The following is a 15,726-nucleotide window of genomic DNA, read 5'->3' as shown; positions in this document are numbered from 1 at the left end:
CACACTGCTCAGCAGGAAGGTCATTTTTGGGAAGAGAAATGATTCCTTCCCCTTTGTGTTGCACACACAGTTTTAAAGGTATATTAAGCTGAAGTTACCAGAGGGCCTACTGTACTGTTCCTGCTTTGAGACAGTCAAGATGTTGTCATTTGTCATCGTTTGCCTGGCTCGGAGATTAAACCCTCAAAGTCAGCAGCACCTGATCCAGGCTCCAAACCCACATTGCTGGATGAAATATTACATGTTCAGGGCAGGGTCTGTAAAAAGTCTGTGCTACTAATCCCTGCCCTCTGAGCTTGAGGAGAGCTGAGTCGGGGGGAAAAAAGAAAAAAAAAGAAAACCACCCTCAGACCCTCGACAACATGCTGGTGGAGTTAAAACTCTGGATGGGCAGCCAAAGAAAAAAGCAGCCCAAAAATCATCAGGTCTATTTTTTTTATTTCGTTTTCAGTGACATGATTTACTATGAGAACTGGAGATGAATAGAAAGCACATTCCTCTGGTCTGAATTCTCCCAGGGAATGGAGGTTAGGCTTACTCCTCACTCTGTCTCGCTGAAACCATCGCGCCTCCAGAGACTGACTGACTCAACTGAGGTTTCTCTCGACTGTAGATTCCACAAAGACTCAGACTGTTCAGGATGAAAGCTTCAGGCAGTCTGAGCTGGAGGCTCTGCTCCGGAAAATGACCCCTCTGCTGCTTCCTGGGGGTGTTTACCATCTTCACATGAGGGCGGAAGCTATAGTGTGACCATCACTCTGTGGGTTGTTGCATCTTTTAAAAAAAAAAACTAATACTACAGGCTAAAAGGCTAAAGACCTGTTAGCAGCCCCTAGAGGCTGCAGTGTTTATTACACCCATAATAATGCACTGAACAGAACAATGACAGTCTTAGAGCTTTTCCCATAGTGAGACTATGGATGTTTCAAGAGAACTGGATAATGTGTCACCATGTTTCTTTCACGAAGCAACTTCCTTTCTAGCTTAGACAATTACAAGTGCAGACTCCCATACACACATGAATATCTTCAGCACATTTCATGGAATCCAGTAAGATCCTGAGATACTGTCAAAGGTCAGAAAGTCAAAAATCAAAGTGTTGGTGAGGGGAAAATCTGACCCGATGATGGTGTTGGATGAAAAGATCATGGTCATCAAAATCAGAACTTTCACACTAAATTCCATTGTGAGTAGTCAACACATGTTTTTAAAGATTTAACATCGCAGCTAGCAGGAAAAAAGTGCTAGCACAGCCTCTAACATCATAAATTTAGCCTACTCCCGGTGAGCTATCAGACACCTGCTTTTTATCAACAAAGTTATGATGTAGACTAGCCTCTCACACTTTAGGATTGTCATGAACCACACAGACCAGGAGAAAAGATGAGTAAAGCAGCTAAAACAATGTTAGCAAGTTAGCTTGCAAGCTAACTCGTATTTTGTATACATGACTTACTTTTAGACAAGTTCCAAGTTTAGGACTGATTTTCTTGGCCTTTCAAAGAACAGCCACCTTTTGATTTTCACAAGTTTCATCTGTTCTGGGTTGCATGTGCCTTCTTACAGTACAGTAGTGCAGCCCCATGTAACTGTGTCCTGAGCAAACATCATCAACATGTCCGTGCACAGCGCTCTGGGACAGTTCAATGGGTACAGGAATGTTTTTTTAATGACACTGTACACATGTACGCATAACACTGTCCTCTTTTACTGGATACTTGGTTGTTTTTGGACTATTTAAAGTGAAGAAATATGCTATTTTCCACCATTAGTTTTACTTTATCCAGTAATGTTTGTTCCTATTTAGCAGCTCAGCTACTTTTTAGCTGACGTGGCAGCACTGTTGCAGCCATACCCCCATCCGTTATCCAGTGCTTATAATCCATCAACTAAAAAAATGTTGTTACAGATAAGCAATCTTAATGAACCTCTGCCAATAGCATACCATATTTACTTTTTATCCCACATTTTCCTCCTACTGTTAGTGCTGTAGCTTTGGGTTGAACTGTTCCCAGAAACATACGTTGGTTTGCCAGATTGAGTGTTTTTCCACCCAATCGCACTACATTTGATTTAATTGGGCTTGTAAAAATTGTTTTAGGCAGGTTGTGATGCTTTTTGTACCATTTGGGTGGTTTCCACCAACGAACAGTTATATTCCAACATATCGGCCTTCCTCCCATCTGAGTAGAAGGAGATCAACACTGCACTGAGCTCAGTACGCTGATGTTACTATAATTCTGAGTTTCCAACTTGTAAATAACATTCATGTTGACATTGTGGTCGCAATTACGACTCGGAACATTTTTCTAAAAGCTCCATTGTATTCTTCTTGGCAATTAATGCCAAGTGCTTGCTCATGGGGCAATTGTCGGATCTCTGTAAATTAAAGAGTCTTGACCTGCTCTACGTGAAACGTGCCCTGAGATGACTTTTCTATGATTTGGTGCTTTATAAATAAAATTGAATTGAATTGAATAATGATACGGAAGTGCCTGACGTTCTTAAACCAACTCTGTAATCATACAATGGTATCGATCCATCTCTACCATCCATCACATATGACCTGAACATCATCAGCCCAACATGGCTGCCAACTGATGTCCATCAAAACCAAATGTCATTCCAGTTTATTAAAACAAACTTTTTTTCCTAATCCAATTATTATTCTGTCAGAGTTCTGTGATAAAACACCTGTAAAAGCTGTCATCTAAAACATCTAAAATCACAAAATTGCATGATTTCTATAATAAATCTTTCATTATTACAACTGTGGTGTTGAGTTTCCCTAATTATACTGATAAAACAGAAGACCGGATGTCATTTTGGGATACTTTTATGACAATTAGACAGGTTCTAGTCTTTGATTGGGCTACTTTTTATCATTCCCATTTGGCAACACTGCTTGCAGATAAAGGTGATCACACTTGAACACAGCGTTGGTCTCTACCTCCCCCTGTCCTCCTCGTCTTCCTCCTGTCTCTGTGAGCTGTCTGAGATATACTCAGTCTGGACTCGAGCCCAAAGCTCTGCTCTGCTGACGTGACTGGACAAATTAGTGTTACTCCCGCTAATATATTCAAACTGCTGCCGAGTGGCTGCAGAAGACATTGAGAAGTATTAGAAATGATAGCCTTGACTGTCAGCGACGCTAACCACTCCTGAAAAGGTGACAGCACATTTGGCTGCTATTTGCTGGGGGAGAGAGAAAAAAGTACCTACAAGTTTAACTTTGGGGCATTTTGATCTTTAATTCATACGGGATGTGGAAAATGTGTTTGGTCTATTCACATCTCAAAAGAGTCATTCTGACCAGAGAAACATGTTGCGGAGATCATCTCACGCCATCGCGCCTTCAACACTTTGATGATTTTGTCCTTTTTTCAGTGCCAGGCTGCTCATTGACAAACTGTCCTTTCATGAAAAGCTCAGGGAGGAACAACTCCGCACCACTCCCGCCGAGCGCTTACGCACGCAAATGCTGAATATTTGAGGCGACTCCTGGATGTGTTTTATGCAGACAACATCTGACAGGCCTGAAATGAAGCCAGGGCAGATATGAAAGCAGGCACTGTCTGTCAAAACCAGGAAATAATCAAACCCCCCATCCACCTCAGGGCCCCAGCTGAAAGTCATTAGCCCAAAACAATGTGCTGTTTCTACTGTTAGTCTGAAAAAAATAATAATAGCAATAATACTTAGGAGAATTACCATAACGATTTGAGAGGATCTCAATTATCTCGTGTGTTTTGAGCCCACTCTGTGGAAGATTGCAGCTTGGTCACTGTCAGGGTGTGGACGGACTGCACTGTAGGAATATTTAAAGAAAATTGGTCGGCAGTTATGTTCCAGCCTTGATTATAATAGCCAACGGTGATTACCCATCTCTAATCCTATTAGCTTTTGTTTGGAACATGGGATGAAGAACATTATATATGAAAAGAGCATTCAAAAATCATAAAACTTTTCTCGTAGAGAGTTTGGTTCAACAGCTGAAAAACAAAGCGACCAGCTAACTTCAGCTGCATTTAATGAAAGCACACATATAACTTAATACACATATAAGACAATGCACTGAACGGTATTGATGCTGTTCTGGAAAGATTCAAGGCGGAATTTAAGCAGTTTAGTCTAAATAATTAGTCAAAATGTAAGCACAACACAGACAGAGCTGCACAGAGGAAATCAATATAAAAAGTACTCATATACTGTATTAATCTTCAGTATTACGAGGAAAAGTATAAAACACATACGTACATAAAAACTAACTCAATATTTACACCTGACCAACCTGTACTACATGCACTGAATCAACATGATCTCTCCTGTGACATGAAGTATTACAATGCTGCATTAAAAGGTCACATATGAGTCCATTTCCACCTGGTAATAACATGTGATCTGTGTCTGGATATTTGATCTGGATAAAGAGAAAACACAGGTTCATGCAGGTGTAACTGCATGCAGATTTCATTGCTATCAGAATGCGACTGGATAAGCCAGACCCAGTCCCAAGCCTGTGTTACACACAAATTAATGCATTTACTGCTGTAGCTAAGTCAACTTTTTAGTGGACTTTGCGGATCATCTAACTCTCTAGCCATCCATCCAATCCACCCTCTCCTAATAAGGTTAATTATCACCTTAAATTGACATCATTTGAATTGCATCACTTCCCCGGGTCATAATTACTACGGCCACTAGATGGCGTAAACATAACTATAAGTCGTTTTTGCCAGCCTGAATTTTAGACCTACACCCATTTTTCTTGTGAGGACGGGCTGGTGACATGACGTCCTTTTTCGGGGCCAAATGTGGGGAAATTTCATTGTAATGTCATGTTTCAGCTGCACACGACACAGATACACTATTTTATTCAATACAGCTGTCTACACAGGCCACGCTTGCATTTTACTTGAGCTATCGGCGCGTAAGCGCATCCCAAAGCGTATTTTTTTGCTTCTATTTTCCTCTGTTATAACACATAACTATGCTGATTGTGTGTTGGGCTGTGAGCAACCTCCAAAATCCAAAAACACCTACAAAGACAACTGCGGTTCTCATAGTTGCAGTTTTCTGTTGTTCATTTTGTAAGTTATGGTCCCATTTAATTTAAATTCAAGGATAAAGCAGGGTATCCTGGCTACGTTGTGATTGACAAGTCGCTGCCTCTGTAACATTGGTTAGGTAACATAAACATGGTGTAGCCCCAGATTCACAGAGTATAGGCGTAGTTGTAGCCGTTGTTGTTTCAGTGTGTTTTCACTTCATGAAAGTTAATTATAACATTTTGGTCGCCTAAAAAATTCTTGTTCAGCGTTTGGTTGTGCTGAAAGACCCTCTAAGGAGTTGGATGTTCAGTTTTTCCAGTAAGTACATTTTGTTTTAATGGTTTTAAGCCCATATTTTGCTAGCAAAAATTGGCATTAGCATTATTACAATTAACCATAGACTGCAACTGCATCATGCTAACCAAGCTAGCAGCTAGCATTAGGTTAGGCTCCACCCTCTTGTCCAAAAATCCAAGATCGCGACGGTCAAAATGCCAAACTCGAGGCTTCAAAACACGAGTCCACAAATCAATGGATGCCTGCACGGTGGCTACGTCCGTTATTTTGAGAGTCTATGACTTAAGGTCGATAAGCAACACAAAGGTGAGATTTATGCTTTATCAGAAGTGTTAGACTAGAAGCACCTGCGACCGCTTCACGCAGTGGACAAGACCGTTTCGAGTGGTGCTAGGGTTAGCTTAGCTATCACTCATGCTAGCAGGCTTCTCCACCGTCTCTGATTACCCTCCTACAATATAAATAACATTGCCCCAGTTAGCAAGGATACTGAAAAGTAGCCTATGAATGTCTTTGACTGCTGCCGTCTGTCATGTGACCTTAAGGTCATGGTGCTCTCTTGAGAGCCTGCCTTTACCTTGAACACACCATGTTTGACAGCTCTACCAGTTTTGCCTTCATAATTTCCATATTTAGATCCGTTCATAATACAGGTTGAATCACGATAACAAGAACTCTTATTAACACCAGGTGTAAATGCAAACACCTGTGATCAGACATCATTATCTGATAACATCCAGATACAGATCACAGGTTAAGAATAGTTAAAAAATATAAAGTTGTAGAGTTTTTAAAACAAATGTAACATGATACGTTATTGTTGTTGATATGTTGCACTTGTGATGTAACATGTTGGATTTAGTCAAAACTAAATACAAATCATTCACTCAAAGGAGAAACTCAGCAGTAAATCTGAATTCACATGTTATTCCAATGATCCTCACGGTTCAGACAGGAACGATCTTCTCCCTCAGAGAACTGAGGCTCTAATCTTTGATGTCATCATGATACAAAACCTGGAGGTGGTCGGCTGACGATATATTACAGTCTGCATTTGTGGACGCACAGAGTAGCTCTGTAGAAGTTTAATGTCCCGGTAAAAGCTTTATTTCATTTCAGCACTGAGCAGAAAAAATGCTCCTGTCTCCATAAAATCGCCCCGGGTGCCATCAGGCTGTCCACGCTGTTGTTTCAGGATTTATCTCTTGATGACATCGTGAAAGTTTCCTGCTGTGTTGTTATAGTCTTCAGAGGCTTGATCACAAATCTAAACTTAAACTAAAGTGGAATAACATGTGAATTCAGCTTTAGGGTGGAATTTCCTCGTAGTATTTGCCAAATGGAGCAAAGAACAATCTGCTTTTTACAGTAAAAATGTCCCTACTATTTCATAGCAATCATCCAGACAGGCATGATGACCTCAGGGAAGCCTTCCTGCTTCTCAACATCCAGGACCTCCAGGCCGGCTTTGGTGATGATGTGCTTCATGATGTCCAGGTGGCGGCTGATGCTACTGTCGATGGGGTCCAGCTTGCAGCCCTGCCGCGCCATATTGTCCTTTATTATGATGACGCCGTTTGGACGAAGGCTCTTCTTACAGCGCTTCAGGAAGTTCATCAGGTCCTTGTCTGTTAAGTGGCCTGAAGAGAAAGAAAGATACAGAATGAAAAGAAAAAAAATCCAAACTGACATCATGTATAGATTCCTTGTAGGGAATTTCTTCCTTGACTTGACTTCATATAAAAACAGGCTAAACTGCAGGTTGTCCTGCTGCAGGCTGCTGGTCAAGACAGGCACTGACATAAAGACATTTTTTTCTTTCGTTTATTTCTCCATCTCGCCATTCAAGCTAAGTGACCCGGACGTCCTTCTCCACACTCACGTTCTCCAGCTCCTCCAGGAGAATCTTGCTGTGTTTCCAGGCTGGATGGGATATGTAATTTCTCCAGAGGGTTTTCTCTCAGTTGATCATGTCCAGAGAGGCGTCGAGGGAGCATCCTGCTACCACAATCCCCAATCTCAGCTATTAACCCGGTGCGTACAATGTTATTATAACCTTTAGTAGCAATAGACCATTTCACAAATACTGCGATGGTGGATTTTGACGAGCCAGTGACATTGACACAGTGAGACTCATAGTTTGGCAACATTACAACAAAAGCTAGTCGTCCAACACAGTAAGACTAACGCAATAAAAGGGTATAAATTAATGGAAAGAAGACAGTTTTGAGAGCGGAACAGTTGGAGAGTTAAGGAGCTGAAGAAAGAAAACAGTGTCTGTTAGACTGTGAAATCTCCATCACAGACCGAAAGAAAAGACGTTTTAATATCACAATGTCAGACGGCTCATCTGTTAAAACTCCAGCCGAGGGCAGATCGGTGTGTTATGTTTTATGTAACACCTGTAGGATGTGTTCTGACATATGCAAGAACTTCCCATCCTTCAGTGTTGATAATTTGGTTTTCTAAAATATTTATCACCGTGCAGTGTTACAACCAAAAATATAGTATGTCCACAACCATTTGTGCAGATATTAGCTAATTAATTAAACACAATTCACACGATTAGAGTCACGAGAACTTTATTGTCAGCCCATCCATGTACAAGTACAAAGTAGGGATGACATTTAGTTTCTCTGGGTTTAATGGTGCTACTTTTAACATTAACATTGCAGCAGTGCAAACAACACATAAAGTGCAGAGTCAGTGTAAGGATGTAGGATGTAAACTGTGTAGACATTTGTCTGTATTTATAGACTTTGACCTTTGAGTTAGAATGGTTGTGGTAAAGTGGATGTGTGCATTTAAGGTAGTTAAATATATTTATTACATTTAATTGTCTTAACAACTTTAAATCTTGGGATTGTGGATTTTTCTGTTGAAAAGGAAATTTATTTTGAGTGTTATGGTTCTGGGTGGTACTTTGGCTCTCAGAGAGAAAAAAGAGGTCAAATAACATAATTCATAAGTAAATGAAAATATCAAAATAAATAAATGATCTCTGTGATATGCAGATTGCAGACTGAGACGTCTCTCGTACTTACACGCCACCCACTGCATCCAGATGACGTCGTACTTGTTCAGCGGAGGCGTTAATTCTTGCAGGTTGTAGCAGTAGTAGGTCTCGATGCGGTCGGCGTCATCACCCAGGTACTCCTCGTGCGCGTGGAGCAGGAAGTTCTCAACCATGTCCGCCATCTCCATTTTCTCAAACACAGGGAGGAGGACACCTTTGGTCACACGGCCGATCCCGCAGCCGCAGTCCAGAGCGCAGTGTGTGTCGGCCTTACCGGGACCCTGAAGATGAAAAGAAACGGGACCAGGAAGTAAAACAAAATTCTACTTTTACTTAAAGGTTGAGCTGAAAGTTAAATACCTTAAATGGAGGATAATTGTAGAGGTGAGCTTAAAAAATACAACTTAATTTATGTTTCACAAAAGAAAAAGTGCATTTAAATGTCAGATTCCTTGCTGCATGTTATTATCATATCTATAGAAGGTCTATACTTCATTTTCTGTGTTGCCAGATGTCGAGATTCTGCACCTCAAAAGCACCGACAGCACAAACAAGCAGCCTTCAGTTCCTCGGGGCAACCAGACTATGAACTTTACCACGAGGGAACAAAAAGTCACCTCACTTGAATCATGCTGGTTTTTCTTCCTTTTCATTTGGTATTCTGACCTCACTCCAACCCCTCCACACCAGGGGCCCCCGGTGTGTGATTGTATGAAAGATGGGGCCCCGGGGAGCTCTGCGCTTGTTACAGGAGGCTTCCTGGTTTCGGTGAATTACTGCCATATTGCTCTGTGAGTATGTAGCTCAGTTTAATCTGGATGTAGTCTAAATCTTTTTCTGCAGCACTTACTTTTAATGGAGATGTCAGGGTTTTAACAGGAGTTGTTTGAAGCCACAGAGGAGTTTTTTGGGAGAGGATGATGTGTCGCTGAGCGCACGGCCGTAGAAGAGAATCCTTTGGATGTATTTTGGTTTATTATTTAGCTTTCAAGTGAGATATTTAAAGTGGACAGAGCCATTATCACCAGCTTTAACTCATACATTTGCTATTTTTAGAGCACATTTTCTGTTTCAGTGTCCCAACTTTAAAGAGACACTACCTCCTAAGTACAGTGTATGGTCGAAAGTATGCGGACACCCCGGTCTGCATATGTTTGTGTGTATTTTTGGTCTGGGGTTTGTTTTTACATGTCTGATCTCGATCTTGATAATAATAATGTGCTTCCAACTTTGTGCCAACAGTTCGATAATGTCTTTTTACCCGTTTCAACATGACAATGCCGTACACAAAGCCAGATCCATGGAGAAATAGTTTTCCCAGTTTGGTGTGGAAGAATTTAACTGGCCTTGACCCCGACCTCAACCCCATCCGACACGTTTGGGATGAACTGGAAACACTGGCAGCCAGCCAGGCCTTCAAAAACCATAATAACTCTTTTATTTTGAAAAGATGATACCCAGTGATATAATAAAAGATGAAATATTGACATGCAAGTGATATTAAACTGGTTTCAAACCTATTTCTATCAAGTTTATTTTGTCTGTTGTCTCTAATCTGTCTGTCAAACAGCAGCAGTTTATTTAGTATCATCATGTTTTAAACTGTGAATGTTTTTCTTGTGGTAATCTTCTTAATACCAAAGCTGTTAGTAAGGTTGTAAAACATGACAGTAAAGGAGAGAAATTAATATTTTAATCAGATCTGAGCCAGAAAAAAAAAAGTTTTATGATTAACAATTTATTAATCGCTTCAAGCAACAAAGAGGTTCCAGCTTTTTAAGGAGTGTGAGAATTTACTGCTTTTTCTGTTTCATATCACTATCATTTGAATATATCTGGGTTTTGAGCTGTTATATTTGGCTCTAGGGACTCGTGATGGACACTTTTACTATTATCTGACATTTTATTGACTAAAAGAGTCATCACTAATGAACATAAATAAATAGTTTCAGCCCTAATCCTCTATTATTTACTGTTGTACTTCTCTTATTGTATTAGTCTCACTATGTTTTCTTATTTTTGATCCTGTGACACACTTTCTTCACTCTCTGTTATATTATTATCATTCTTATAACTCTATACTAAGTGTAGCAGCGAGCGTTGAGTCACAAGGAAGTGCCGATAGGAGCTGTGATAAATCTGGGCTTGTTGTGTTTACATTAGCACCAGAGGAAAAGTAGCCACTTAGCCTTCTGTAGTTTCTTTAAACCATCCGATCTTAGCCGTTTATAATTAGACCCACTGCAAAAATGATCCTCTAAATAACCCGGCCTCTGGGCCAAACCCATTCCCCTGAATTAGCACTTGGACACACTCGGCATCTAAAAAAAAAACCCCCCCGTCATCGACACTAACATGTGTGCATGCATACATGTGTGTTAATTATACACTGTGCATGCAATTTATGAAACTACAGATATTTCTCAACTGAAAATGTAAATGTATGTCATGTCCCATCTCCTCTCTGTGAACAAACTATACACACAGATTAACAACTGCTGGCTCAGCTCGATCTGTATGGGTGTTTATGGGGCTGACATTGAGTTTATGCTACTATTAGAATCTGCCTCCTCCCACATGAAACAAGAAGGAATTCCTTTAATGTTGGAAGATGTTGGATGATGAAATCCTTGCCCCTTAAAATAGAGTTTGACATAAATATTCAGAGAAGGTGATGGAGAAACAACAGATCTTCTCAGATGTGACAGTATCAGTTTCTTATTGAGCCCTTTTGATCTGTTGTAAACTCACATGTGAGTCGGTATCTCATTACTCACCACAAACCTCTTCAGAAACTCGCGGGAGCCCTCCAGATCAACGTTGGATATATCCACAAAATCTCCCATCATGCCTTCCTCCGAGGCGGGGACGTCCTCGTAGAACTGCTGAGCCCGGTAGTAGAACTGTTTCTCTCCTTTGATGTATTCACAGGTGATCGGAAACAGCTTCACTGTTCAGACAAAGTCATAAAACACACGTTCAGGGTTACAGGTTATATTATCAATTTATCAATTTAAAATACTTACACATTACATAACCCTTAAAGTCTCCTCCAGTAATTTGGTATTTATTTCCATAAAGAGAGGGTTTGTTTTAATGAAAATATTCTAATATATTTAAAAAAAAATCTGATTTTCTGGATTTCCATTTTAAAACATGAATGGTTGAAATCAAAGCAGCGGAGACAAACTATCCTGACTTTTACATATGAATCAAAAAACACTGCATCCTACAATTCCCATAATGCAACACTGTTCATGAGTACAGGCTCTCGACAGCCACAAAAGACTATTATGGTGTTTTTGTAATTATATTTTCACCGCAGGCTTTGTATTCTAAACAGAGAGCTGGAGAGAGCAAAGACCACATTTATAGGAAATACATCCGGCTGAAATAACAGTGACTAATGACATTTTTACAAAATAATGAAAAAAAAAACTTAAAATTGAAAGTTTAAAGCCTCAAGAAGCCACAATGTTCTTTACACCCCACATTACACCAGATGAACAGATGATTCTTAAGGCCTGTCTAACTGTCTTTACACTCCCCCCTTTTTGTTGGAAAAATACAACAATTTATATAACTTTTCCAGAGCAGATATTTCCAATAATCACACAGGTTCAACTTCTCTCTGCAGCTGCAGTCAGACAGAAATCCACCTGGCTGAATGCATTGGCGTTATGTAGCCAAAAAGCAAAGGGAGGGACATTTCACCGTCATTAATCTGTTTGTGTTATTTAATCTGCGGTTATAAAGCAAGAATGTACACAATAAATATTTCCTGAATGATTCCACCTTCTCTCTCAAACCAGCTGCACATTAGACAGTCAAGTTCAATCAGACTGAACTCTGCATGAAGCAAAGGAAAAGGGGGGTTAATTCCTGACCAGAAGCAAATGTGTCTCTCATCGTGTTCCACATAGAAATGAATGGAAAGCGACTTTCAGACTGACTGACATCAAGCAGCTTTTTTTTTGTACTCTTCACAGAACAATTTCCGTCACTTTTCATGTGTACAACCTTTCGTTCAACCTTCGAATGTGGCCGTTTGGAGCGGGAACACTTTTGCCTTTGCACACGGTCGGACGACGAGTTTTATCAGTGACGTGACTACAAATGTAAGATTTGACGTGAAGGTCATTTTATGACAATCTGCCCTCAAGATTTTTAAAATATCTGGTGCACAAGCGGATATTTTGATCCGACGGTGGCACTAATAGAGAGATAAGGGAGGCAAATAATAAGACATCAGTAACGTACAACATGAGCGTGGACTGGTCTGTATGGAGAGGATCACTGTTCACAATCTCAAAGGAAATGTAGAATGATAATTTGATTACCAGAAGACTATAAATAAGGACGTGCTGTGCTACTCTTACACTCCGCTCAGCTGTTACGTGACATAAGATAACACGCTGATTGATTCATCTCCACCGTTGCGCATCTACAAACGTTTTTAGGTTTCTGTTGGTGTATTAAACATTGTATTTTGATAACAGGATGTCAGTATTGCGCTGACATACTGTAACATTAAGAAACATGACAACTGGCTTTCTTAAACCATCTCAAACTCTCACTGCCTCGGTTTTGCAGAGCTGAAATCAATCCCGTAGAATGAACGCAACATTTCCGAAGGCTTAGATGACACATTCCTGAATGTCCGTTCACTTGTCAAGGATCTCCAGTGGCAGAATTCATGACACCACAGTGAAACAGTGAGATGGGGGGGGGTGGGGGAGGGATTTATTTCCAGCTGGACTCCCTTCTCCATGTTAGAAACATCAGAGTGAGACAGACGGCCAAGAAAAGGGAGTGAAATACTCGGCGCATGGACATCACGCTGAGAAAACAAAAGGTGAAGAATCAGACGGTTCGTGCCGTGACTTTCCTGGCAGGTGGTTATGAAATGTTTGAGGACTGATAAGACTGGCTGGAGTAGAGTCATGTGGCTGCTTAGCAAGAGGAAGGGGTAAGTATAGAAACATCCAGCAAGATCAAGAGGGAGGGAAGACAGCGTGACGACGTATCTGTCTGCCAAGGAAGCGTCAATCCGGTCCCACTATGTCTCTCTACCTCACACGTTCAGAGTGGACCAGCTCATTAGAAGCTGAGAGAAGAGTTAACAGAATAAGACATCTGATGAAACAATACAATCCACATTTACTGTATTAAGATCTAAAAAAAAAAAAAAAAAGAAGAAAAAATATATATCATATAGTGCACTTAAAGCTGTCATGGCTGTTGGTCAATAATCTGTCTGCAGCCTCTCTGACAGTCACGTATAGCACTGACTGACATGAGTTAATGCTTTCATGCTTGACATGCAATGCCATTAATGGGCCTTGTATCGAGTTAGTGGTAACAAAGTAAGGCTTCTTTGAGCCAAAGCAGCCATAAGGTCAAGATCTCCTGTTTCTGCAAGTTGTGGTTTCATGACAGACAAGTGCACACAGGAGAGGATTAAGGTTTGACTCGAACAACAGAAAGCACTGTCCGGATGTCAGGAGCATCTTCATATAAGATTCATGGAATATGTTGTTTAATATTAACAAAGCCTATTTTACTTTTGTGTAAACTTAAAGCTCTGATCCAAAACAGACATGGACGTGATTCTACATCAGCAGACATGTTCACACATGTGCAGAAGGTGTTTTTACAGTCCATATTATCCCAAATTTTGTCTGATATGCTGGACGTCTGCATTCATACTGTATCTACAGTTCACTAACTAGTAGTTTGCTACTGGTCATACCAGACCAAGTAAGACAATAGTAGCCAAACATCTTAGTCTGGCCTATTAAATAGAGCGAGATTGTGTTTCTTACTTATGAATTCAACTTTTCATTTGTGTTATTTACTCTTTACTTTACTTCCAGACATAACATGGGACAGAAAAACCCCAGAAGCATGGTTCAGCTTTTTTGTACGACCAATGAATGAAACCATCGATGAGAAAAGTAGAGTTCCATGTTTATTAGAGCATCTTTAGTGTAAATATTCCTTTTATGACATTAACAGATACAACAGATGTCCTATCTGAAGCTGTGATGTATTTTCAGCAGGTGTCTTTCCATTAATCTGGACTGTATTTACATAAGACAGTATATTTACATCTTTAACAATGTTTTAAAGATATTTATGCATGAACACTGCAGTAGATTCTATAACAAAGGCAGATAAAACATTGTAATACTGTAGGTTTATACACATTTACAATAAAGTCTGTATACTGCTTTATGATTTTCCAAACATGGAGGCAGGTAAACGTATTTTTCTACCTCCCTTTCTTTTTCGTTCATGCAACTACAACATGGCGATCAGCTCAAGAGAGGAGATCAATCACATCATGTCTGTTTTCATTTTTCTCAAACATTGTGCCATTATTGTGGGTTAATGCAGTGCAGAGTTTTCAAATCAGTATGCACTCTCAAACGCAACCATTACCATGTGATGAATTAGTGACTTTAACCCAAACTAATTAAAAACATGATGTTTAAAGTCTCTGTAAGTTCATTTCCATGCAGGGGGAAATCAGTAGCTGTCTGAAAGGGAAACTGTTACTGTACATGGTTTGCTTTTGTAAAACAATCAGCAGCAATGTTAATGATTTGTTGTCAACCAAAACATGCAAAAACCACCAGTGTGCTTCTCTTGCTTCTTGCCCGATCCTTCATGGAGTCAAAGGGCCGAGAGAAGGTTGTAAATCTTAACCTTTTGACTGGCGTGTGGTCCTTCTTACCCAGAGGAATCATCTGCACCAGGTACAGGTAGCTGGCAAAGAACTCACTCCTCACTGTGTGAAACAAGTGGAAGGACATGCTGTGGCGACACATGCTGTCATCTGCCTGTTTCCAGCGATCCTTGAACGCCTGGTGAGCGCCCCTGTACGCAAAGTTTTCCGGTTTACTGCTGCCATCGTCTTCAATCGAAATCTCCATTTTGACTTTATTTGCTCTATTGACTCTTTGTGGCGCTTCACCCAAATATCCAGAAGGTGTTTGACTGAGCGGTGGTAGAAGGAGAGTAGCACGCAGAGTGTTTGGGACACTGTTTCTCCAGCTGGTGCTATATCTGTCTGGCTGAGTGTTCAGCACGTCTCTGCCGGCGTTCAAGTGATCGGCAGAGATCTTTTTCACAGGGCAGCGCTCAGGACGTCCCGCCACATTTACAGATCACCTACTAGGGACACTGGCTTTAGAGGAGTGAGGGAGGGGAGCCCGGGGGGGCACGGAGCGCCCTCTGTGTCGAACCAACAGCCTGTGAAGAGGCGACTCAAGGAGACTCAGGCTGCAAATTCCAGCAGCACATGAGGGAGTCCATACGTCCGTCGTCAAGGCCTCGCTGCCATAAATGTGGTACCTA

At 40.7% G+C, this 15,726-nt stretch overlaps 1 protein-coding gene and 1 long non-coding RNA gene across 3 annotated transcripts; one reads left to right on the top strand and one right to left on the bottom strand.

Annotated features, from left to right (window-relative positions):
• Positions 1 to 784: 784 nt before the first annotated feature.
• Positions 785 to 15,726, bottom strand: ntmt2 (N-terminal Xaa-Pro-Lys N-methyltransferase). The gene is made up of 4 exons (XM_067596113.1): positions 15,104 to 15,726; positions 11,142 to 11,314; positions 8,393 to 8,645; positions 785 to 6,988 (listed from the first exon to the last, which is right to left on the bottom strand). The coding sequence occupies exons 1-4, from the start codon at positions 15,300 to 15,302 to the stop codon at positions 6,732 to 6,734; spliced, it is 882 nt and encodes a 293-aa protein (XP_067452214.1). The 5' UTR covers positions 15,303 to 15,726; the 3' UTR covers positions 785 to 6,731.
• LOC137187308 (uncharacterized) lies at positions 6,878 to 9,875 on the top strand. 2 transcript variants are annotated; one of them, XR_010929186.1, is made up of 5 exons: positions 6,878 to 6,968; positions 7,198 to 7,382; positions 8,567 to 8,748; positions 8,876 to 9,155; positions 9,661 to 9,875. It is a non-coding gene; the product is annotated as an uncharacterized lncRNA (long non-coding RNA). The 2 variants fall into 2 exon arrangements; XR_010929185.1 differs by having other exon boundaries at positions 8,876 to 9,875.

The sequence above is a fragment of the Thunnus thynnus genome, chromosome 8 (assembly GCF_963924715.1).
Source record: "Thunnus thynnus chromosome 8, fThuThy2.1, whole genome shotgun sequence".
Classification (NCBI taxonomy): Eukaryota; Metazoa; Chordata; class Actinopteri; order Scombriformes; family Scombridae; genus Thunnus; species Thunnus thynnus.
This window is presented reverse-complemented; position numbering and strand designations above follow the sequence as displayed.

What these genes read in the sequence shown, in the direction of transcription:
- ntmt2 (XM_067596113.1), bottom strand. Translation starts at nt 15,302, where the DNA reads ATGGAGATTTCGATTGAAGACGATGGCAGCAGTAAACCGGAAAACTTT. An exon ending in GGTGCAGATGATTCCTCTGG is followed by an intron (nt 11,315 to 15,103) that starts GTAAGAAGGACC and finishes TTGTCTGAACAG; the next exon opens with TGAAGCTGTTTCCGATCACC. An exon ending in CTGGATGCAGTGGGTGGCGT is followed by an intron (nt 6,989 to 8,392) that starts GTAAGTACGAGA and finishes CTTTCTCTTCAG; the next exon opens with GCCACTTAACAGACAAGGAC.